The sequence below is a fragment of the Hypanus sabinus genome, chromosome 1 (assembly GCF_030144855.1).
Source record: "Hypanus sabinus isolate sHypSab1 chromosome 1, sHypSab1.hap1, whole genome shotgun sequence".
In the NCBI taxonomy this organism is placed as follows: Eukaryota; Metazoa; Chordata; class Chondrichthyes; order Myliobatiformes; family Dasyatidae; genus Hypanus; species Hypanus sabinus.
Window position 1 is genome coordinate 201,342,683 of NC_082706.1, and position 25,751 is coordinate 201,368,433.

At 48.3% G+C, this 25,751-nt stretch overlaps 1 protein-coding gene across 2 annotated transcripts in view; it reads left to right on the forward strand.

The window, feature by feature from the left end:
- Window positions 1-25,751, forward strand: part of LOC132385208 (collectin-10-like) — a 133,323-nt gene that overhangs the window by 72,225 nt on the left and 35,347 nt on the right. For both annotated transcript variants that reach the window (XM_059957170.1, XM_059957250.1), the window contains exon 5: window positions 10,386-10,439. In XM_059957170.1, the coding sequence (XP_059813153.1) occupies window positions 10,386-10,439 (54 nt within the window). The remainder of the gene's footprint in view (window positions 1-10,385; window positions 10,440-25,751) is intronic.

Below are 25,751 nucleotides of genomic sequence, written 5' to 3' on the forward strand. Positions count from 1 at the left end.
AATTATGTCTCGTTGGTGTAAAATGCCGTCTCATTTTCAAGTCCCATGGATATTGTTAAAGCTGTGCAACTTTCAAGTAATTTTGCCATTTTGGAAGCCCATATATATTGGAACAGAATTAGACCATTTGGCCCATTGAGACTGCTCCACCATTTATGGCTAATTTATTATTCCTCTCAACCCCATTCACCTGCTTTCTTCTCTTAACTTTTGACACCCTCATCAATTAAGAACGTATCAAACTCCACTTTAAATGTACCCAATGACTTGGCTTCCATAGATTCACCACCCTCTGGCTAAAGAAATTTGCCCACATTTCTGTTCCAAATATATGCCCTTCTATTCTGATTCTGTGTCTTTTGATCCTACAGTCCCTCACTATTGGAAATGTCCTCTCCACATCCACTCAACCTCGGTCTTTCAATATTCAAAAGGTTTCAATGAGAACACCCCTCATTATAGACAATAGACAATAGGTGCAGAAGTAGACCATTCGGCCCTTCGAGCCTGCACCTCCATTCTGAGATCACGGCTGATCATCTACTATCAATACCCGGTTCCTGCCTTGTCCCCATATCCCTTGATTCCCCCTAGATAAGATACCTATCTAGCTCCTTCTTGAAAACATCCAGAGAATTGGCCTCCACTGCCTTCTGAGACAGTGCATTCCACACCCCCACAACTCTCTGGGAGAAGAAGTTTTTCCCTAACTTTGTCCTAAATGACCTACCCCTTATTCTTAAATCATGCCCTCTGGTACTGGACTTCCCCAGCATCTGGAACATATTTCCTGCCTCTATCTTGTCCAATCCCTTAATAATATTATATGTTGCAATCAGATCCCCTCTCAATCTCCTTAATTCCAGCGTGTACAAGCCCGGTCTCTCTAACCTCTCTGCATAAGACAGATCGGATATCCCAGGAATTAACCTTGTGAATCTACGCTGCACTTCCTCTACAGCCAGGATGTCCTTTATTAACCCTGGAGACCAAAACTGTACACAATACTCCAGGTGTGGTCTCACCAGGGCCCTGTACAAATGCAAAAGGATTTCCTTGCTCTTGTACTCAATTCCCTTTGTAATAAAGGCCAACATTCCATTAGCTTTCTTCACTGCCTGCTGCACTTGCTCATTCACCTTCAGTGACTGATGAACAAGATCTCTTTGTATTTCTCCCTTACCTAACTCTACACCATTCAGACAATAATCTGCCTTCCTGTTCTTACTCCCAAAGTGGATAACCTCACACTTATTCACATTAAACGTCATCTGCCAAGTATCTGCCCACTCACCCAGCCTATCCAAGTCACCCTGAATTCTTCTAACATCCTCATCACATGTCATATTGCCACCCAGCTTAGTATCATCAGCAAACTTGCTGATGTTATTCTCAATGCCTTCATCTAAATCATTGATGTAAATCGTAACCAGCTGTGGTCCTAATACTGAGACCTGTGGCTCCCCACTAGTCGCCACCTGCCATTCCGAGAAACACCCATTCACAGTTACCCTTTGCTTTCTATCTGCCAACCAGTTTTCTATCCATGTCAATATCTTCCCCCCAATGCCATGAGCTCTGATTTTACCCACCAATCTCCTATGTGGGACCTTATCAAATGCCTTCTGAAAATTGAGGTACACTACATCCACTGGATCTCCCTTGTCTAACTTCCTGGTTACATCCTCGAAAAACTCCAATAGATGATTTGCCCTTGGTAAATCCATGTTGGCTCGGCCTAATCCTATCACTGCTATCCAGATGTGCCACTATTTCATCTTTAATAATGGACTCTAGCATCTTCCCCACTATTGATGTTAGGCTGACAGGATGATAGTTCTCTGTTTTCTCCCTCCCTCCTTTCTTAAAAAGTGGGATAACAGTAGCCATTCTCCAATCCTCAGGAACTGCTCCTGAATCTAAGGAACTTTGGAAAATGATTACCAATGCATCCACAATTTCCAGGGCCACCTCCTTTATTACCCTAGGATGCAGACCATCTGGACCTGGGGATTTGTTAGCCTTTAGTCCCATCAGTCTACTCATCACTGTTTCCTTCCTAATGTCAATCTGTTTCATTTCCTCTGTTACCCTATGTCCTTGGCCCATCCATACATCTGTGAGATTGCGTGTGTCTTCTCTAGTGAAGACAGATCTAAAGTACTTATTAAATTCTTCTGCCATTTCTCTGTTTCCCATAACAATTTCACCCAATTCATTCTTCAAGGGCCCAACATTGTTCTTAACTATCTTCTTTCTCTTCACATACCTAAAAAAGCTTTTGCTATCCTCCTTTATATTCCTGGCTAGCTTGCGTTCGTACCTCATTTTTTTTCTCCCCGTATTCCCTTTTTAGTTAAGTTTTGTTGTTCCTTAAAAATTTCCCAATCATCTGTCCTCCCACTCACCTTAGCTCTGTCATATTTCTTTTTTTTAATGCTCTGACTTCTTTTGTCAACCACTGTGGCCCCTTTCCCCCCTTTGAATCCTTCCTTCTCTGGGGTATGAACTGATTTTGCAGCTTGTGCATTATTCCCAAGAATACCTACCATTGCTGTTCCACTGTCTTTTCTGCTAGGATATTCGTCCAGTCAACTTTAGCCAGCTCCTCCCTCATGGCTCCATAGTTTTCCCTGTTCATCTGCAACACTGACACCTCCGAGCTGCCCTTATCCTTCTCAAATTGCAGCTAAAAACTTATCATATTATGATCACTACCTCCTAATGGCTCCTTTACTTCAAGATCGCTTATCAAATCCTGTTCATTACATAACACTAAGTCCAGAATAGCCTTGTCCCTGGTCAGCTCTCGTACAAGCTGTTCCAAGAATGCATCCCGTAGGCACTCTACAAACTCCCTATCCTGGGGTCCAGCACCAACCTGATTCTCCCAGTTCACCTGCATGTTGAAATCCCCCATTACTACTGCGACATTACCTTTGCCACATGCCAATGTTAACTCCCTATTCAACTTGCACCCAATATCCATGCTACTGTTTGGGGGCCTGTAGACAAGACCCATTAGGGTCTTTTTGCCCTTACTGTTTCTCAGTAAGGAACTTCTGAATTCTGCTAAACTCCATTGAAAACAGGCTCTGAGCTATCAAACACTCCTGATACACTAAACCTTTCATTTCCAGAATCATTCTCATGAACCTCTTCTGGATCCTCTCCAACGCCAGCACATCCTTTCTTAGATAAGGAGCACAAAACTGCTCACATTACACCAAGTACAGTTTATCCAATGCCTTATAAAGCTTCAGCATTACATTCTTGTTTTTATATTCTATTCCTCTCGAAATGAATGCCAACATTGCATTTGGCTTCCTCAGCACTTGACTCACCCTGCAATTTAACCCTTAGGGAACCCAGCACAAGGACTTCCAATCTGTTTGCGTATCAGTTTCTGATTTGCTCCTATTTAGAAAACGGTGTACACCTTTATTCCATCTGTATTTATTCTTCAGTGCAAATTCAGAATACTTTTCCACATGTTAGTTACCTTGCACACACTCAATAGTATTCCAGCATCTGGCTAAAAGTATTGTCTGATGCAAACCATCCTTTGAGTTTCTGGCGAACTCACCAAAGCATTAGAGTTCAGAGATCTTCGCGTATCTCATCTCACTTGTCCTTATGTATCTGATAATGGACAAATTCTGTCCTGTAGCAGGCAAGGCACAATCTTGCGAACGCAGGGCCACAGGCAATAGACAATAGGTGCAGGAGTAGGCCATTCAGCCCTTCGAGCCAGCACAGCCATTCAATGTGATCAATGTGATCATGGCTGGTCATCCACAATCAGTACCCCATTCCTGCCCTCTCCCCATATCCCTTGACTCTGCTATCTTTAAGAGCTCTATCTAACTCTTTCTTGAAAGCATCCAGAGAAATGGCCCCCACTGCCTTCTGAGGCAGAGTATTCCATAGATCCACAACTCTGAATGAAAAAGTTTTTCCTGAACTCCGTTCTAAATGGCCCACCCCTTATTCTTAAACTGTGGCCTCTGGTTCTGCACTCCCCCAACATCAGGAACATGTTTCCTGCCTCTAGCATGTCCAATCCCTTAATAATCTTATATGTTTCAATCAGATCCTCTCTCATCCTTTTAAATTCCAGTGTATACAAGCCCAATTGCTCCAATCTTTCAACATGTGACATTCCCACCATCCGAGGAATCAACCTCGTGAACCTACGCTGCACTCCCTCAATAGCAAGATGATGAACTGCAGAGTGGCACTGTAAATGGGCAAGAGGACCAAACCTCTCCACCACTGAGCATGCCTACACAAAGCATTGTTGTGGAAAAGCAGCATCCATCACCGGCCACCCCCTCCACTCAGGTTGTGCTCTCTTCACACTGATGCCATCAGGAAGATGGTACAGGAGATTCAGGACTCACATCTCTCAATTCAAGAACAGCTATTACCCTGCAGATGTCAGGCTCTTGAACCAGAGGTTCTTCACTCGATTTCACATGCCCCGTCAATGAAATGCTTCCCCAGCCTATGGACTCACCTTCAAGAATTCTTCATTGCATGTTCTCAATATTTATTGCTTATTTATTGTTATTATTTCTTTAATTTTGTATTTGCACAGATTGGTGTCTGTTGCACACTGGTTGAACGCCTAAGATGGAGTGGTCTTTCATTGATTGTAGGACAGTTATTATTCTATTATGACTTTATTAAGGAAACCCATAAGAAAATGAATATGGTGACATATTTGTACTTCAATAATAAACTTACTTTGTACTTTGAAAAGACCTGAAGAAGAAGAGGTCTACATATAACCATATAACAATTACAGCATGGAAACAGGCCATCTTAGCCCTTCTAGTCCATGCTGAACGCTTACTCTCACCTAGTCCCGCTGACACACATTCAGCCCATAACCCTCCATTCGTTTCCTGTCCATATACCTATCCAATTTTACTTTAAATGACAATACTGAACCTGCCTCTACCACTTCTACTGGAAGCTCGTTCCACACAGCTACCACTCTCTGAATAAAGAAATTCCCCCTCCTGTTACCCCTAAACTTTTGCCCCCTAACTCTCAATTCATCTCCTCTTATTTGAATCTCCCCTACCCTCATTGGAAAAAGCCTATCCACGTCAACTCTATCTATCTATCTCATAATTTTAAATACCTCTATCAAATCCCCTCTCAGCCTTCTACACTCCAAAGAATGAAGACCTAACTTGTTCAACCTTTCTCTGTAACTTCGGTGCTACAGGACCCAACTAGAAGAGAACAGAACTATTTTAACTTGGGGTATTAAAGACACGGTGGTAATCACTTTGCCTTAAGAACCCTACTACATCCACGAGACCAATCTCACACTCCAGTTACTAATACTAATATGGATTAATGGAGTCTGGCAGTCGCACACCTCCTGTGAGACTGTGCACCCTTTACTGCGCTGTGCTGCTCCTGAGATCCTCCATTTTATTTTATTTAGCGATAGAGCATGGAATAGGCCCTTCTGGCCCCTTTGAGCCACACTGCCAAGCAACCCCTGACAGCCCTGGTTATATCCTAACCCTATCATGGGACAATTTACAATGACCAATGAACCTACCTGGTACATCTTCGTACTGTGGGACTAAACTAGAGTGCCCAGTGTATACAGAGTACATTGGACTTTGCACTGCCATGGTGCCCAACAGTCTAGTCTCTCTTAACACTACTCTATTAAGCAAGAATTCTCAGTCCAGGAGGAGAGATCATGATAGCCACTTCCTCCAATTTTTTCCAACAGCATTAATTTCGAGAGGCTTAGAATATAAAAGCAAGGATGCAATGTTGAGACTTTATAAAGCACTGGTGAGGCCTCACTTGCAGTATTGTGAGCAGTTTGGGCCCCCCTTAAGATATGATGCACTGACATTGGAGAGGGTTCAAAGGAGGCTCACGAAAATGATTCCTGGATTGAAGTACTTGTCATATGAGGAGCTTTTGATGGCCCTGGGCCTCTACTCAATAGAATTCAGAAGAAGAATGAGGGGGATTTCACTGAAACCTATCAAACGTCAAAAGGCCTCGATGGAGTGCATGTGAAGAGATATTTCTTAAGGTGGGCGAGTCTAAGGCCAGAGGACACAGCCTTAGAATAGAGAGGCAACCTTCTAGAATGGATATGAGGAGGAATTTCTTTAGCCAGGGGTTTGTGGATCTGTGGAATTAGTTGCCACAGGTGGTTGCAAAGGCCCAGTCATTGGGTGTATTTACACAAGCAGGCCAAAATCTGCAGATGCTGGAAATCCAAGCAACACGCACAAAATGCTAGAGGAATTCAACAGGCCAGGCAGCATCTATGGAAAAGAGTAAACAGGTGACGTTTCGGGCTGAGACCCTTCATCAGTACTGCAAAAAGAGATAAGAAAGGTGAGCAAGAAGGTGGGGGGAGGGGAGGAAGATGTACTAGGTGATAGGAGAAACTGGGAAGTGGAGGGGATGAGTGAATTAAGGAGCTGGAAAGTTGATTTGTGAAAGAGATACAGGGCTGGAGAAGGGGCAGTCTGATAGGAGAGGACAGAAAGCCATGGAAGAAAGGAAAGAAGTAACACCAGAGGGAGGTGACAAGTAGGAAAGGAGATAAGGTGAGAGAGGGAAATGAGAATGGGGAGGAGCGATTACCAGAAGTTTGAGAAATCGATGTTCATGCCATCAGGTTGGAAGCTACCCGGACGGAATATAACGTGTTGCTCTTCCATCCTGAGTGTGGCCTCATCGGAATGGGAATGGAAAGTGAAATGGACAGCCAACAGGGAATCCCACTTTCCTGGTGAACGGAGCATAGGTGCTTGGCAAAGCACTTCCGTGAGCACCAGATATAGTAGATGACCCCTAAAGGCTCACAGCTGAAGTATTTCTTCTTCTGGGAAGACTGTTTGGGGCCCTAAATGGTTGTGAGGGAGGAAGTGTATAGGCAGGTGTAGCATTTGTTCTGCTTGCAAGGATATATTTAAGGCCGGGGTTGATGATTGGTCTAGGGCATGATGAGATACAGGGAGAAAAATCAGGAGATTGGGTTGAAAGGAAAAATGGATCAGCCATGATGAAATAGTGGAGAAGACTTGATAGGCTGAATGGCCTATTTCTGTTATTACTGTTTATCTTAAGGTCTTATGTCCCAGTGTATATGTATTCCATTGTGCCAGTTATCTCATTGACCAGGGTCATTGAATAGATTATTCCCTCTCCCCGGGGCATCTCTCTCCTCCACTGTATCATCTGTATTGCCATTGTCTCCCTGCCATTGTTTTACAAAAATGTGCTTATTATAAATTCAAACCATGACAATATGATTATACAATAACATTACAAAAAAAACAGACTAATTTTGACTAACATTGATTCGATTAACACAATTCCATCCTCATCAATGATAGTATTTATCCCCTGCTGTGCCCAGCAACCTTAAAACAGCTCCACAGCTACCCAGGCACAGACATACCTCTTGAACATGACCAGACAGTGAGCCCAGGCAGAACCCTCTACTACCCATCATCAGGACCCACGGATGGCTATCTTAGCCAGCCACAGTAATAGCTTTATAGGGATATCCTACTCCCTCCTGCCCCACTCCATAATGTCTTCCTGTCAGGAGAGTGCCTGACTCTTTTCCCTGAATATTGTGCAACAACATGCAGTGGACGATGTACAAAGCTGTGTGAGATGGTATTTATTTTGTTTATTTTATGATACTGTGGGCAGTAGGCCCTTCTGCCCCTTCGAGTCACCCCTGACAAACCCACAATTTGCAATGATCAACTCATCTACCCAGTATGTCTTTGAACTGTGGAAAGTTTTGCGTATTTCATATTTTAGTAATATTTGAGTAATTTTGTACAAACAGCACATTGATTAAGCATCGTGCCACTGTGTGATGCGGGCGTGCCTCAGTTAAAATGAACACCAATGTTGACTCATATTTTGGATTCCCTGCCTTCCTATGAATTAGTTTAAAGTTTTGAAGTTACAAAATATACACAAGGAAACTGGAGGGCCCACAGAAAACCCTCGCAATCCACAGTGAGGAAATACAGAGAGTTCTTACAAAAATGAACTCTGAAATCCAGAATTCCCTGAGCTGTAATGAAATCTGGTATTTTTTAAGTCCCATATCAGTGCTTATTTTCAAATATCAACTACCACATCACTGCTTCCTGTATCTTCTTGCCCAATTTAGGGCTAGTGTCAATAGCAACTATATTTTATGGCAATAAAAGTTCGTCACGGTATGGTACAAGAACAACTGGGACACAGGAGACCCAGCACATCCTTTCTAAGATAAGGGGCACAAAACTGCTCACAATACTCCAAGCGAGGCCTTACTAGGGTTTTAGAAAGTCTCAACATGACATCCTAGCCTGTTATATTCTAATCCTCTTAAAATGAATGCTAACATTGCATTTGCTTTCCTCACCACAGACCTAGCACAGGTAATCATGCATAAGGACTCCCACGCCCTTTGTGCTTCAGTTTTTTGTATGTTCACTCTATTTCATTTCTTCTACAAGTGCAAGACCATATATTGCCTAACACTGTATTCCTATTTCTTTGCACATTCTCCTAATCAGTCTAAATCCTTCTATAGCCCCTCTACTTCCTCAAAACTACCTACCCATTGACCAATCTGCATATTGTCTGCAACTTGGCAACAAAATCATTATCCAAATTATTGACATACAATGTAAAAATAATCGGTTCGAACACAGATCCCTGTGGAACACCACTAGTCGCTGGCAGCCGTCCAGAAAAGGCTTCATTTTCTCCCACTCTTTGTCTCCTGTCAAACAGCTATGCCTTATCCATGCTAGAATCTTTTCTGTAATAACACGGGCTTTTAGCTTGTTAAGCAGCTTCAAGTATTGTACCATGTCAACTGCCTTCTGCAAATCCAAGTACACAACATGAACTGATTCAACTTTCTCTATCCTACTTGTTATTTCTTCAAAGAATTACAATAGATTCATCAGGCACGAATTTCCTTTGAAGAAACCATGCTAACTGCCTATTTTATCATGTGACTCCAAGTACCGAGACCCTATCCTTAATAGTCGACTACATCTTCCCAACCACTGAAGTCTGACTAACTCATAAATTTCTATAGATGTATTGTGGAGAGCATTCTGACAGGCTGCATCACTGTCTGGTATGGAGGGACTACTGCATGGGACTGAAAAAAGGTGCAGAGGGTTGTAAATCTAGTCAGCTCCATCTTGGGTACTAGCCTACAAAGTACCCAGGACATCTTCAGGGAGCGGTGTCTCAGAAAGACAGCGTCCATTATTAAGGACCTCCAGCACCCAGGACATGCCCTTTTCTCATTGTTACCATCAGGGAGGAGGTACAGAAGCATGAAGGCACACACACAGCGATTCAGGAACAGCTTCTTACCCTCTGCCATCCGATTCCTAAATGGACATGGAACCCTTGGACACTATTTCACTTTTTTTTAATATACAGTATTTCTGTTTTTTGCATGTTTTTTAATCCATTCAATATACAGATACTGTAATTTATTTATTTATCTCTTCCATATTGTGCATTGCATTGAACTGCTGCTGCTAAGTTAACAGATTTCACGTCACATGCCGGTGATAATAAACCTGACTCTGATTCCGATTCTATAGCTTCCTCTCTCCCTTCTTGAAGAGTGGAGTGACATTTCCAATTTTCTAGTCTTCTGGAACCATTCCAGAATCTTGTGATTCTTGAAAGATCGTTACTAATGCCTTCGCAACCTCTTCAGCCATCTCTTTCATAACCCTGGGGTGTACAATATCTGGTCCAGGTGACATATCTACCTTCAGACCTTTCAGTTTCCCAAGAACCTTCCGTCTAGTTATGGTAACTTCACACACTTCATGTCCCCTGACACCATGCTGTTGGTGTCTTCCACAGTGAAGACTGATAACAAATACTTATTCAGTTTATCCACCTTTTCATTGTCTCCCATTACTATCTCTCCAGCGTCATTTTCCTATGGTTCGATATCTATTTTCACCTCTCTTTTGTATTTTCCAGTCTGAACCTCCCCTTTTGGTCCCTTTTCCCACCATCTCCCAGCCACTTTTTGCACATCTTTATCTCCTTCCCCCTTCCACTCACTTCATACACAGGTATCCCCTCCCCACCCCTCAACTGGTTCCAGTGTTCATCACCACTCTGCAGATGCTGGTAATCCAGAGCAACACACACAAAATTCTGGAGGAACTCGACAGGTCAGGCAGTATCTATAGAGAGAAAAAAGCTGTTAATGTTTCCTTCCTGTTATAAATTTTACAAAGCTCTCTTTCACAAATATGATGCAATCAGATAATAATCAGTTCTCTGCGAGACAAGATTGTGATTTTCTGTTCATTATTACACAGGCGACAAAGGAAATAGAGGGTATCCAGGACCTCCAGGAAACAAAGGCCAACCAGGTATGGGACCTGATGACTAAAATGTACCGTAATTTCAACAATATTTCTTTATTTTAGAGATCTAGTCCAGAATAGGCCATTCCGACCCTTTGAGCTGTACCTCCCAGCAATCCTCCAATTTAATCCTAGCCTAATCACTGGACAATTTACAATGACCGATTAATCTACCAACCAGTTTGTCTTTGAACTGTGGGAGGAAACCAGAGAGCCAGGAGGAAACCCACATGGTCATGTACAGAGTGAACAAACTCCTTACAGGTAGCGGCGGGAATTGAACCCAGGTTGCCTGTACCATAAAGCGTTGTGCTAACCACTACACTAGCTTGCCACCCATTATCTTTCAGTGTCAAAGAGATGCCACATTCCCTTGGAAAGCTCTAGATGAAAGTCTGCATCACATGGAAAATTCAAAACTGGACATTTCTGACTTTTCAAGTCCAGTTGCTCACGTTCATTCATTCGTTCAGTATGTACCGTGCCGTAAGACAAATGCATTAATGAACACAACAACTTCCAGTAATTCCCTCCCTCTCCCTTCCCCATCCTACCTCTAGTCTGTCTCCTCTTCCAGCTGCCTATCACCTCTCATAATTCTGCCTTCTTCTACTACCCATAGTGCATTCCCCTTAGATTACTTCTTCACCTCTCCTGCCTATCCCCTCCATGCTTCCCCTCCCCCACCCCTTGATCTTTCCTCTGATTGGTTTTCCAACCTCTCTCCACCTTCTTTACAGGGCCCCTGCCCACTCCTTCTCTAGTCCTGACGAAGGGTTTCGACCCGAAACGTTGACTGCTTATTTCAACGGATGCTACCCAACCTGCTGAATTCATCCAGCTCTTTTGTACGTCTTGAAATGTATTAATGAGCTTTCCATGACGATGATTATTCTTGGCAATCTTTTCTACAAAAGTGGCTTGCTATTGCCTTCTCCTGGGCAGAGGTTTTAAAAGATGGGTGACCCAGCCAATACCAATACCCTTCAGAGATTGTCTGCCTGGTGTCAGTGGTCGCAGAACAGGACTTGTGATATACACCAGCTGCTCATACGACCATCCAGCACCTGCTCCCATGGCTTCATGTGACCCGGATCAGTGGGGAGGGGTATGTGGGGTGGGGGGGATGGGACTAAGCAGCTACTACACTTTGTCCAAGGATGACCTGCAGGCTAGCTGAGAGAAGAGGTGCTTTACACTTCCTTTGATAAAGACCTAACTCCACCCCACCATACTCATGTTAGACACAATAAAAGAAACAAAACTCAGTTCCCTTGCTATGATTTGGCCCTTTTAAGTAAAATGAGTTAACTTACAGCTTATGGGATTGATACCAAAATGAGTTTAATTACTTAGATGTGTTTAATTACTTTATTTGTATTTTCAAATGGTCTGGTTGGTAGATAACAAAGGGAAGGGTAAAACTATCAATTGACCAAATACTGAATTCAGTAGACACTTGGAGCTGAACAACAGTGGCAGAGAGTGTGCTGGTCAACATGGAGCTGGACGACAGTGACGGAGAGTGTGCTGGTCAACATGGAGCTGGACGACAGTGACGGAGAGTGTGCTGGTCAACATGGAGCTGGACGACAGTGACGGAGAGTGTGCTGGTCAACATGGAGCTGGACGACAGTGACGGAGAGTGTGCTGGTCAACATGGAGCTGGCCATCAGTTAAGGAGTTTCTGCTGGTCAACATGGAGCGGGACAACAGTTAAGGAGAGTGTGATGGTCAACATGGAGCTGGACGACAGTGACGGAGAGTGTGATGGTCAACTTGGAGCTGGCCGGCAGCTAAGGAGAGTGTGCTGGTCAACATGGAGCTGGACAACAGTTAAGGAGAGGGTGCTGGTCAACATGCAGCTGGCCAGCAGTTAAGGAGAGTGTGCTGGTCAACATGGAGCTGGACAACAGTTAAGGAGAGGGTGCTGGTAAACATGGAGCTGGCCAGCAGTTAAGGTGAGTGTGCTGGTCAACATGGAGCTGGCCAGCAGTTAAGGTGAGTGTGCTGGTCAACATAGAGCTGGCCAGCAGTGATGGAGAGTCTGCTGGTCAACATAGAGCTGGACAACAGTGACGGAGAGTGTGCTGGTCAACATGGAGCTGGCCAGCAGTGATGGAGAGTCTGCTGGTCAACATAGAGCTGGACAACAGTGACGGAGAGTGTGCTGGTCAACATGGAGTGGGACAACAGTTAAGGAGAGTGTGCTGGTCAACCTGGAGCTGGACCACAGTGATGGAGAGTGTGATAGTCAACATGAAGCTGGCCAGCAGTTAAGGAGAGTGTGCTGGTCAACATGGAGCGGGACAACAGTGACGGAGATTGTGCTGGTCAACATGGAGCTGGACAACAGTGACGGAGAGTGTGATACTCAACATGGAGATGGGCAACTGTGACGGAGAGTGTGCTGGTCAACATGGAGCTGGACAACAGTTAAGGAGAGTGTGCTGGTCAACATGGAGCTGGCCAGCATTTAAGGAGTTTGTGCTGGTCAACATGGGGGGGGACAACAGTGATAGAGTGTGTGATGGTCAACATGGAGCTGGACGACTGTGATGGACAGTGTGATGGTCAACATGGAGCTGGACAACAGTGATGGAGAGTGTGATGGTCAACATGGAGCGGGACAACAGTTAAGGAGAGTGTGCTGGTCAACATGGAGCTGGCCAGCAGTTAAGGAGAGTGTGCTGGTTAATATGAAGCTGGCCAGCAGTTAAGGAGAGTGTGCTGGTCAACATGGAGCGGGACAACAGTGACGGAGAGTGTGCTGGTCAACATGGAGCTGGGCGGCAGTTAAGGAGAGTGTGCTGGTCAACATGGAGCTGGACAACAGTGACGGAGAGTGTGCTGGTCAACATAAAGCGGGACAACAGTGACAGTGAGTGTGCTGGTCAACATGGAGCTGGACAACAGTGATGGAGAGTGTGATAATCAACATGAAGCTGGCCAGCAGTTAAGGAGTTTGTGCTGGTCAACATGGGGTGGGACAACAGTGACAGACAGTGTGATGGTCAACATGGAGCTGGACAACAGTTAAGGAGTTTGTGCTGGTCAACATGGGGCGGGACAACAGTGACAGAGAGTGTGATGGTCAACATGGAGCTGGACAACAGTGACGGAGAGTGTGCTGGTCAACATGGAGCGGGACAACAGTGATGGAGAGTGTGATGGTCAATATGGAGCTGGAAAACAGTGATGGAGAGTGTGATGGTCAACATGGAGCTGGACAACAGTGACGGAGAGGGTGATGGTCAACATGGAGCTGGCCATCAGTTAAGGAGAGTGTGCTGGTCAACCTGGAGCTGGCCAGCAGTTAAGGAGAGTGTGCTGGTTAATATGAAGCTGGCCAGCAGTTAAGGAGAGTGTGCTGGTCAACATGGAACGGGACAACAGAGATGGAGAGTGTGCTGGTCAACATGGAGCTGGCCGGCAGTTAAGGAGAGTGTGCTGGTCAACATGGAGCTGGCCAGCAGTTAAGGAGAGTGTTCCTGACAACATGGAGCTGGCCAGCAGTTACGGAGAGTGTGCTGGTCAACCTGGAGCTGGCCAGCAGTTAAGGAGAGTGTGCTGGTTAATATGAAGCTGGCCAGCAGTTAAGGAGAGTGTGCTGGTCAACATTGAGCGGGACAACAGTGACGGAGAGTGTGCTGGTCAACATGGAGCTGGACAACTGTGACGGAGAGTGTGCTGGTCAACATGGAGCTGGCCAGCATTTAAGGAGTTTGTGCTGGTCAACATGGGGGGGGGGGGGACAACAGTGATAGAGTGTGTGATGGTCAACATGGAGCTGGACGACTGTGATGGACAGTGTGATGGTCAACATGGAGCTGGACAACAGTGATGGAGAGTGTGATGGTCAACATGGAGCGGGACAACAGTTAAGGAGAGTGTGCTGGTCAACATGGAGCTGGCCAGCAGTTAAGGAGAGTGTGCTGGTTAATATGAAGCTGGCCAGCAGTTAAGGAGAGTGTGCTGGTCAACATGGAGCGGGACAACAGTGACGGAGAGTGTGCTGGTCAACATGGAGCTGGACAACAGTGACGGAGAGTGTGCTGGTCAACATGGAGCTGGACAACAGTGATGGAGAGTGTGATAATCAACATGAAGCTGGCCAGCAGTTAAGGAGTTTGTGCTGGTCAACATGGGGTGGGACAACAGTGACAGACAGTGTGATGGTCAACATGGAGCTGGACAACAGTTAAGGAGTTTGTGCTGGTCAACATGGGGCGGGACAACAGTGACAGAGAGTGTGATGGTCAACATGGAGCTGGACAACAGTGACGGAGAGTGTGCTGGTCAACATGGAGCGGGACAACAGTGATGGAGAGTGTGATGGTCAATATGGAGCTGGAAAACAGTGATGGAGAGTGTGATGGTCAACATGGAGCTGGACAACAGTGACGGAGAGGGTGATGGTCAACATGGAGCTGGCCATCAGTTAAGGAGAGTGTGCTGGTCAACCTGGAGCTGGCCAGCAGTTAAGGAGAGTGTGCTGGTTAATATGAAGCTGGCCAGCAGTTAAGGAGAGTGTGCTGGTCAACATGGAACGGGACAACAGAGATGGAGAGTGTGCTGGTCAACATGGAGCTGGCCGGCAGTTAAGGAGAGTGTGCTGGTCAACATGGAGCTGGCCAGCAGTTAAGGAGAGTGTTCCTGACAACATGGAGCTGGCCAGCAGTTAAGGAGAGTGTGCTGGTCAACATTGAGCGGGACAACAGTGACGGAGAGTGTGCTGGTCAACATGGAGCTGGCCAGCAGTTAAGGAGAGTGTGCTGGTCAACATGGAGCTAGACAACAGTTAAGGAGAGTGCGCTGGTCAACATGGAGCTGGCCAGCAGTTAAGGAGAGTGTGCTGGTCAACATGGAGCTGGCCGGCAGTTAAGGAGAGTGTGCTGGTCAACATGGAGCTGGCCAGCAGTTAAGGAGAGTGTGCTGGTCAACATGGAGCTGGCCAGCAGTGAAGGAGAGTGTGCTGGTCAACATGGAGCTGGACAACAGTTAAGGAGAGTGCGCTGGTCAACATGGAGCTGGCCGGCAGTTAAGGAGAGTGTGCTGGTCAACATGGAGCTGGCCAGCAGTTAAGGAGAGTGTGCTGGTCAACATAGAGTAGGACCACAGTGACGGAGAGTGTGCTGGTCAACATGGAGCTGGACGACAGTGATGGAGAGTGTGATGGTCAACATGGAGCTGGCCGGCAGTTAAGGAGAGTGTGCTGGTCAACCTGGAGCGGGACAACAGTGACGGAGAGTGTGCTGGTCCACATGGAGCTAGCCGGCAGTTAAGGAGAGTGTGCTGGTCAACATGGAGCTGGACAACAGTTAAGGAGAGTGTGCTGGTCAACATGGAGCTGGCCAGCAGTTAAGGAGAGTGTGCTGGTCAACATGCAGCTGGCCAGCAGTTAAGGAGAGGGTGCTGGTCAACATGGAGCTGGCCAGCAGTTAAGGTGAGTGTGCTGGTCAACATGGAGCTGGCCAGCAGTTAAGGAGAGGGTGCTGGTCAACATGGAGCTGGACAACAGTTAAGGAGAGGGTGCTGGTCAACATGGAGCTGGACAACAGTGACGGAGAGTTTGCTGGTCAACATGGAGAGGGACAACAGTTAAGGAGAGTGTGCTGGTCAACATGGAGCTGGCCAGCAGTTAAGGAGAATGTGCTGGTCAACATGGAACGGGACAACAGTGATGGAGAGTGTGATGGTCAACATGGAGCTGGCCAGCAGTTAAGGAGAGTGTGCTGGTCAACATTGAGCTGGACAACAGTGATGGAGAGTGTGATAGTCAACATGAAGCTGGCCAGCTGTTAAGGAGAGTGTGCTGGTCAACATGCAGCGGGACAACATGACGGAGATTGTGCTGGTCAACATGGAGCGGGACAACAGTTAAGGAGAGTGTGCTGGTCAACATGGAGCAGGACAACAGTGACAGAGAGTGTGCTGGTCCATATGGATCTGGCCAGCAGTTAAGGGGAGTGTGCTGGTCATCATGGAGCTGGCCATCAGATAAGGAGAATGTGCTGGTCAACATGGAGCTAGCCATCAGTTAAGGAGAGTGTGCTGGTCAACCTGGAGCTGGACAACAGTGATGGAGAGTGTGATAGTCAACATGAAGCTGGCCAGCAGTTAAGGAGAGTGTGCTGGTCAACATGGAGCAGGACAACAGTGACGGAGATTGTGCTGGTCAACATGGAGCTGGCCAGCAGTTAAGGAGAGTGTGCTGGTCAACATGGAGCTGGACAACTGTGACGGAGAGTGTGCTGGTCAACATGTAGCTGGCCAGCAGTTAAGGAGTTTGTGCTGGTCAACATGGGGCGGGACAACAGTGACAGAGAGTGTGATGGTCAAAATGGAGCTGGACAACTGTGACAGAGAGTGTGCTGGTCAACATGGATCTGGCCAGCAGTTAGGGAGAGTGTGCTGGTCAACATGGTGCTGGACAACAGTTAAGGAGAGTGTGCTGGTCTACATGGAGCTGGACAACAGTTAAGGAGAGTGTGCTGGTCAACATGGAGCAGGACAACAGTGACAGAGAGTGTGCTGGTCCATATGGATCTGGCCAGCAGTTAAGGGGAGTGTGCTGGTCATCATGGAGCTGGCCATCAGATAAGGAGAATGTGCTGGTCAACATGGAGCTAGCCATCAGTTAAGGAGAGTGTGCTGGTCAACCTGGAGCTGGACAACAGTGATGGAGAGTGTGATAGTCAACATGAAGCTGGCCAGCAGTTAAGGAGAGTGTGCTGGTCAACATGGAGCAGGACAACAGTGACGGAGATTGTGCTGGTCAACATGGAGCTGGCCAGCAGTTAAGGAGAGTGTGCTCCTCAACATGGAGCTGGACAACAGTGACGGAGAGTGTGATGGTCAACATGGAGCTGGACAACTGTGACAGAGAGTGTGCTGGTCAACATGGATCTGGCCAGCAGTTAAGGAGAGTGTGCTGGTCAACATGAAGCTGGACAACAGTTAAGGAGAGTGTGCTGGTCAACATGGAGCTGGACAACAGTTAAGGAGAGTGTGCTGGTCAACATGGAGCTGGACAACTGTGACGGAGAGTGTGCTGGTCAACATGTAGCTGGCCAGCAGTTAAGGAGTTTGTGCTGGTCAACATGGGGCGGGACAACAGTGACAGAGAGTGTGATGGTCAACATGGAGCTGGACAACTGTGACAGAGAGTGTGCTGGTCCATATGGATCTGGCCAGCAGTTAAGGGGAGTGTGCTGGTCATCATGGAGCTGGCCATCAGATAAGGAGAATGTGCTGGTCAACATGGAGCTAGCCATCAGTTAAGGAGAGTGTGCTGGTCAAGCTGGAGCTGGACAACAGTGATGGAGAGTGTGATAGTCAACATGAAGCTGGCCAGCAGTTAAGGAGAGTGTGCTGGTCAACATGGAGCAGGACAACAGTGACGGAGATTGTGCTGGTCAACATGGAGCTGGCCAGCTGTTAAGGAGAGTGTGCTGGTCAACATGGAGCTGGACAACAGTGACGGAGAGTGTGATGGTCAACATGGAGCTGGACAACTGTGACAGAGAGTGTGCTGGTCAACATGGATCTGGCCAGCAGTAAGGGAGAGTGTGCTGGTCAACATGGAGCGGGACAACAGTGACGGAGAGTGCGCTGGTCCATATGGATCTGGCCAGCAGTTAAGGGGAGTGTGCTGGTCATCATGGAGCTGGCCAGCAGTTAAGGAGAATGTGCTGGTCAACATGGAACGGGACAACAGTGATGGAGAGTGTGATGGTCAACATGGAGCTGGCCAGCAGTTAAGGAGAGTGTGCTGGTCAACATGGAGCTGGACAACAGTGATGGAGAGTGTGATAGTCAACATGAAGCTGGCCAGCTGTTAAGGAGAGTGTGCTGGTCAACATGCAGCGGGACAACATGACGGAGATTGTGCTGGTCAACATGGAGCGGGACAACAGTTAAGGAGAGTGTGCTGGTCAACATGGAGCAGGACAACAGTTAAGGAGAGTGTGCTGGTCAACATGGAGCAGGACAACAGTGACAGAGAGTGTGCTGGTCCATATGGATCTGGCCAGCAGTTAAGGGGAGTGTGCTGGTCATCATGGAGCTGGCCATCAGATAAGGAGAATGTGCTGGTCAACATGGAGCTAGCCATCAGTTAAGGAGAGTGTGCTGGTCAACCTGGAGCTGGACAACAGTGATGGAGAGTGTGATAGTCAACATGAAGCTGGCCAGCAGTTAAGGAGAGTGTGCTGGTCAACATGGAGCAGGACAACAGTGACGGAGATTGTGCTGGTCAACATGGAGCTGGCCAGCAGTTAAGGAGAGTGTGCTGGTCAACATGGAGCTGGACAACTGTGACGGAGAGTGTGCTGGTCAACATGTAGCTGGCCAGCAGTTAAGGAGTTTGTGCTGGTCAACATGGGGCGGGACAACAGTGACAGAGAGTGTGATGGTCAAAATGGAGCTGGACAACTGTGACAGAGAGTGTGCTGGTCAACATGGATCTGGCCAGCAGTTAGGGAGAGTGTGCTGGTCAACATGGTGCTGGACAACAGTTAAGGAGAGTGTGCTGGTCTACATGGAGCTGGACAACAGTTAAGGAGAGTGTGCTGGTCAACATGGAGCAGGACAACAGTGACAGAGAGTGTGCTGGTCCATATGGATCTGGCCAGCAGTTAAGGGGAGTGTGCTGGTCATCATGGAGCTGGCCATCAGATAAGGAGAATGTGCTGGTCAACATGGAGCTAGCCATCAGTTAAGGAGAGTGTGCTGGTCAACCTGGAGCTGGACAACAGTGATGGAGAGTGTGATAGTCAACATGAAGCTGGCCAGCAGTTAAGGAGAGTGTGCTGGTCAACATGGAGCAGGACAACAGTGACGGAGATTGTGCTGGTCAACATGGAGCTGGCCAGCAGTTAAGGAGAGTGTGCTCCTCAACATGGAGCTGGACAACAGTGACGGAGAGTGTGATGGTCAACATGGAGCTGGACAACTGTGACAGAGAGTGTGCTGGTCAACATGGATCTGGCCAGCAGTTAAGGAGAGTGTGCTGGTCAACATGAAGCTGGACAACAGTTAAGGAGAGTGTGCTGGTCAACATGGAGCTGGACAACAGTTAAGGAGAGTGTGCTGGTCAACATGGAGCTGGACAACTGTGACGGAGAGTGTGCTGGTCAACATGTAGCTGGCCAGCAGTTAAGGAGTTTGTGCTGGTCAACATGGGGCGGGACAACAGTGACAGAGAGTGTGATGGTCAACATGGAGCTGGACAACTGTGACAGAGAGTGTGCTGGTCCATATGGATCTGGCCAGCAGTTAAGGGGAGTGTGCTGGTCATCATGGAGCTGGCCATCAGATAAGGAGAATGTGCTGGTCAACATGGAGCTAGCCATCAGTTAAGGAGAGTGTGCTGGTCAAGCTGGAGCTGGACAACAGTGATGGAGAGTGTGATAGTCAACATGAAGCTGGCCAGCAGTTAAGGAGAGTGTGCTGGTCAACATGGAGCAGGACAACAGTGACGGAGATTGTGCTGGTCAACATGGAGCTGGCCAGCTGTTAAGGAGAGTGTGCTGGTCAACATGGAGCTGGACAACAGTGACGGAGAGTGTGATGGTCAACATGGAGCTGGACAACTGTGACAGAGAGTGTGCTGGTCAACATGGATCTGGCCAGCAGTAAGAGAGAGTGTGCTGGTCAACATGGAGCGGGACAACAGTGACGGAGAGTGCGCTGGTCCATATGGATCTGGCCAGCAGTTAAGGGGAGTGTGCTGGTCATCATGGAGCTGGCCAGCAGTTAAGGAGAATGTGCTGGTCAACATGGAACGGGACAACAGTGATGGAGAGTGTGATGGTCAACATGGAGCTGGCCAGCAGTTAAGGAGAGTGTGCTGGTCAACATGGAGCTGGACAACAGTGATGGAGAGTGTGATAGTCAACATGAAGCTGGCCAGCTGTTAAGGAGAGTGTGCTGGTCAACATGCAGCGGGACAACATGACGGAGATTGTGCTGGTCAACATGGAGCGGGACAACAGTTAAGGAGAGTGTGCTGGTCAACATGGAGCAGGACAACAGTGACAGAGAGTGTGCTGGTCCATATGGATCTGGCCAGCAGTTAAGGGGAGTGTGCTGGTCATCATGCAGCTGGCCATCAGATAAGGAGAATGTGCTGGTCAACATGGAGCTGGCCAGCAGTTAAGGAGAGTGTGCTGGTCAACATGGAGCTGGCCAGCAGTTAAGGAGAGTGTGCTGGTCAACATGGAGCTGGCCAGCAGTTAAGGAGAGTGTGCTGGTCAACATGGAGCTGGACAACAGTGACGGAGAGTGTGATGGTCAACATGGAGCTGGACAACTGTGACAGAGAGTGTGCTGGTCAACATGGATCTGGCCAGCAGTTAGGGAGAGTGTGCTGGTCAACATGGAGCTGGACAACAGTTAAGGAGAGTGTGCTGGTCAACATGGAGCTGGACAACAGTTAAGGAGAGTGTGCTGGTCAACATGGAGCTGGACAACTGTGACGGAGAGTGTGCTGGTCAACAAGTAGCTGGCCAGCAGTTAAGGAGTTTGTGCTGGTCAACATGGGGCGGGACAACAGTGACAGAGAGTGTGATGGTCAACATGGAGCTGGACAACTGTGACAGAGAGTGTGCTGGTCAACATGGATCTGGCCAGCAGTTAGGGAGAGTGTGCTGGTCAACATGGAGATGGACAACAGTTAAGGAGAGTGTGCTGGTCTACATGGAGCTGGACAACAGTTAAGGAGAGTGTGCTGGTCAACATGGAGCTGGACAACTGTGACGGAGAGGGTGCTGGTCAACATGGAGCTGGCCAGCAGTTAAGGTGAGTGTGCTGGTCAACATGGAGCTGGACAACTGTGACAGAGAGTGTGCTGGTCAACATAGATCTGGCCAGCAGTAAGGGAGAGTGTGCTGGTCAACATGGAGCGGGACAACAGTGACGGAAAGTGCGCTGGTCCATATGGATCTGGCCAGCAGTTAAGGGGAGTGTGCTGGTCATCATGGAGCTGGCCAGCAGTTAAGGAGAATGTGCTGGTCAACATGGAACGGGACAACAGTGATGGAGAGTGTGATGGTCAACATGGAGCTGGCTAGCAGTTAAGGAGAGTGTGCTGGTCAACATGGAGCTGGACAACAGTGATGGAGAGTGTGATAGTCAACATGAAGCTGGCCAGCTGTTAAGGAGAGTGTGCTGGTCAACATGCAGCGGGACAACATGACGGAGATTGTACTGGTCAACATGGAGCGGGACAACAGTTAAGGAGAGTGTGCTGGTCAACATGGAGCAGGACAACAGTTAAGGAGAGTGTGCTGGTCCATATGGATCTGGCCAGCAGTTAAGGGGAGTGTGCTGGTCATCATGCAGCTGGCCATCAGATAAGGAGAATGTGCTGGTCAACATGGAGCTGGCCAGCAGTTAAGGAGAGTGTGCTGGTCAACATGGAGCTGGCCAGCAGTTAAGGAGTGTGTGCTGGTCAACATGGAGCTGGCCAGCAGTTAAGGAGAGTGTGCTGGTCAACATGGAGCTGGACAACAGTGACGGAGAGTGTGATGGTCAACATGGAGCTGGACAACTGTGACAGAGAGTGTGCTGGTCAACATGGATCTGGCCAGCAGTTAGGGAGAGTGTGCTGGTCAACATGGAGCTGGACAACAGTTAAGGAGAGTGTGCTGGTCAACATGGAGCTGGACAACTGTGACGGAGAGTGTGCTGGTCAACAAGTAGCTGGCCAGCAGTTAAGGAGTTTGTGCTGGTCAACATGGGGCGGGACAACAGTGACAGAGAGTGTGATGTTCAACATGGAGCTGGACAACTGTGACAGAGAGTGTGCTGGTCAACATGGATCTGGCCAGCAGTTAGGGAGAGTGTGCTGGTCAACATGGAGCTGGACAACAGTTAAGGAGAGTGTGCTGGTCTACATGGAGCTGGACAACAGTTAAGGAGAGTGTGCTGGTCAACATGGAGCTGGACAACTGTGACGGAGAGGGTGCTGGTCAACATGGAGCTGGCCAGCAGTTAAGGTGAGTGTGCTGGTCAACATGGAGCGGGACAACAGTGATGGAGAGTGTGCTGGTCAACATGGAGCTGGACAACAGTGATGGAGAGTGTGCTGGTCAACATGAAGCTGGACAAAAGTGATGGAGAGAGTGCTGGTCAAAATGGAGCTGGACAACAGTGATGGAGAGTGTGCTGGTCAACATGGAGCGGGACAACAGTTAAGGAGAGTGTGCTGGCCAACATGGAGCTGAACAACAGTGATGGAGAGTGTGCCGGTCAACATGGAGTGGGACAACGGTGATGGAGAGAGTGCTGGTCAACATGAAGCTGGCCAGCAGTTAAGGAGAGTGTGCTGGCCAACATGGAGCTGGACAACAGTGATGGAGAGTGTGCCGGTCAACATGGAGCAGGACAACAGTGATGGAGAGTGTGCTGGTCAACATGGAGTTGGACAACAGTGATGGAGAGTGTGCTGGTCAACATGGAGCTGGACAACAGTGATGGGGAGTGTGCTGTTCAACATGGAGCTGGACGACAGTTAAGGAGAGGGTGCTGGTCAACATGGAGCGGGACAACAGTGACGGAGAGTGTGCAGCTCAACATGGAGCTGGACAACAGTGATGGAGAGTGTGCTGGTCAACATGGAGCTGGACAACAGTGACGGAGAGTGTGCAGCTCAACATGGAGCTGGACAACAGTGATGGAGAGTGTGCTGGTCAACATGGAGTTGGACAACAGTGATGGAGAGTGTGCTGGTCAACATGGAGCTGGACAACAGTGATGGGGAGTGTGCAGCTCAACATGGAGCTGGACAACAGTGATGGAGAGTGTGCTGGTCAACATGGAGCTGGACAACAGTGATGGAGAGTGTGCTGGTCAACATGGAGCTGGACAACAGTGATGGGGAGTGTGCAGCTCAACATGGAGCTGGACAACAGTGATGGAGAGTGTGCTGGTCAACATGGAGCTGGACAACAGTTACGGAGAGTGTGCTGGTCAACATGGAGCTGGGCAGCAGTTAAGGATTGTGTGCTTGGCAACATGGAGCTGGACAACAGTGACGGAGATTGTGCTGGTCAACATGGATCTGGCCAGCAGTTCAAGAGAGTGTGCTAGTCAACATGGTGCGGGACAACAGTGTTGGAGAGTGTGATGGTCAACATGGAGCTGGCCAGCAGGTAAGGAGAGTGTGCTGGTCAACATGGAGAGGGGCAACAGTGACGGAGAGTGTGATGATTAAAATGGAGCTGGACAACAGTGATGGAGAGTGTGCTGGTCAACATGGAGTGGGACAACAGTAATGGAGAGTGTGATGGTCAACATGGAGCTGCACAACAGTTAAGGAGACTGTGCTGGTCAACATGGAGCTGGCCAGCAGTTAAGGAGAGTGTGCTTGTCAACATGGAGCTGGACAACAGTTAAGGAGAGTGTGCTGGTCAACATGGAGCTGGACAACAGTGACGGAGAGTGTGCAGCTCAACATGTAGCTAGACAACAGTGATGGAGAGTGTGCTGGTCAACATGGAGCGGGACAACAGTGATGGAGTGTGTGCTGGTCAACATGAAGCTGGACAAAAGTGATGGAGAGTGTGCTGGTCAAAATGGAGCTGGACAACAGTGATGGAGAGTGTGCCGGTCAACATGGAGCGGGACAACAGTTAAGGAGAGTGTGCTGGCCAACATGGAGCTGGTCAACAGTGACGGAGAGTGTGCCGGTCAACATGGAGTGGGACAACAGTGACAGTGAGTGTGCTAGTCAACATGGAGCTGGCCAGCAATTAAGGAAAGTGTGCAGCTCAACATGGAGCTGGACAACAGTGATGGAGAGTGTGATAGTCAACATGAAGCTGTCCAGCAGTTAAGGAGAGTGTGCTGGTCAACATGGAGCTGAGCAGCAGTTAAGGTTCGTGTGCTGGTCAACATGGAGTGGGACAACAGTGATGGAGAGTGTGATGGTCAACATGGGGCTGGACGACAATGATGGAGATTGTGCTGGTCAACATGGAGCTGGCCAGCAGTTAAGGAGAGTGTGCTGGTCAACATGGGGCTGGACAACAGTGATGGAGAGTGTGATGGTCAACATGGGGCTGGACGACAATGATGGAGAGTGTGCTGGTCAACATGGAGCGGGACAACAGTGATGGAGAGTGTGATGGTCAACATGGGGCTGGACGACAATGATGGAGATTGTGCTGGTCAACATGGAGCTGGCCAGCAGTTAAGGAGAGTGTGCTGGTCAACATGGGGCTGGACAACAGTGACGGAGAGTTTGCTGGTCAACATGGGGCTGGACAACAGTGACGGAGAGTGTGCTAGTCAACATGGAGCTGGCCAGCAGTTAAGGAGAGTGTGCTGGTCATCATGGAGCTGGACAACAGTGACGGAGAGTGTGATGGTGAACATGGGGCTGGACGACAATGACGGAGAGTGTGCTGGTCAACATGGATCGGGACAACAGTGATGGAGAGTGTAATGGTCAACATGGGGCAGGACGACAATGATGGAGATTGTGCTGGTCAACATGGAGCTGGCCAGCAGTAAAGGAGAGTGTGATGTTCAACATGGAGCTGGACAACAGTGATGGAGAGTGTGCTGGTCAACATGGAGTGGGACAACAGTGATGGAGAATGTGATGGTCTACATGGAGCGGGACAACAGTTAAGGAGAGTGTGCTGATCAACATGGAGCTGGCCAGCAGTTAAGGAGAGTGTGCTGGTCAACATGGAGCTGGCCAGCAGTTAAGGAGAGTGTGCTGGTCAACATGGAGCGGGACAACAGTGACAGAGAGTGTGATGGTCAACATGGAGCTGGACGACAGTGACGGAGAGTGTGCCGGTCAACATGGGGCTGGACAACAGTGACGGAGAGTGCGATGGTCAACATGGGGCTGGACAACAATGACGGAGAGTGTGCTGGTCAACATGGAGCTGGACAACAGTGACGGAGAGTGTGCTGGTCAACATGGAGCTGGCCAACAGTGATGGAGAGTGTGCTGGTCAACATGGAGCTGTCCAGCAGTTAAGGAGAGTGTGCTGGTCAACATGGAGCTGGACAACAGTAACGGAGAGTGTGCTGGTCAACGTGGAGCTGGACGACAGTGAAGGAGAGTGTGCTGGTCAACATGGAGCATGACAACAGTGATGGAGAGTGTGATGGTCAACATGGAGCTGGACAACAGTAACTGAGAGTGTGATGGTCAACATGGAGCTGCACAACAGTTAAGGAGACTGTGCTGGTCAACATGGAGCTGGCCAGCAGTTAAGGAGAGTGTGCTGGTCAACATGGAGCTGGACAACAGTGACGGAGAGTGTGCAGCTCAACATGTAGCTGGACAACAGT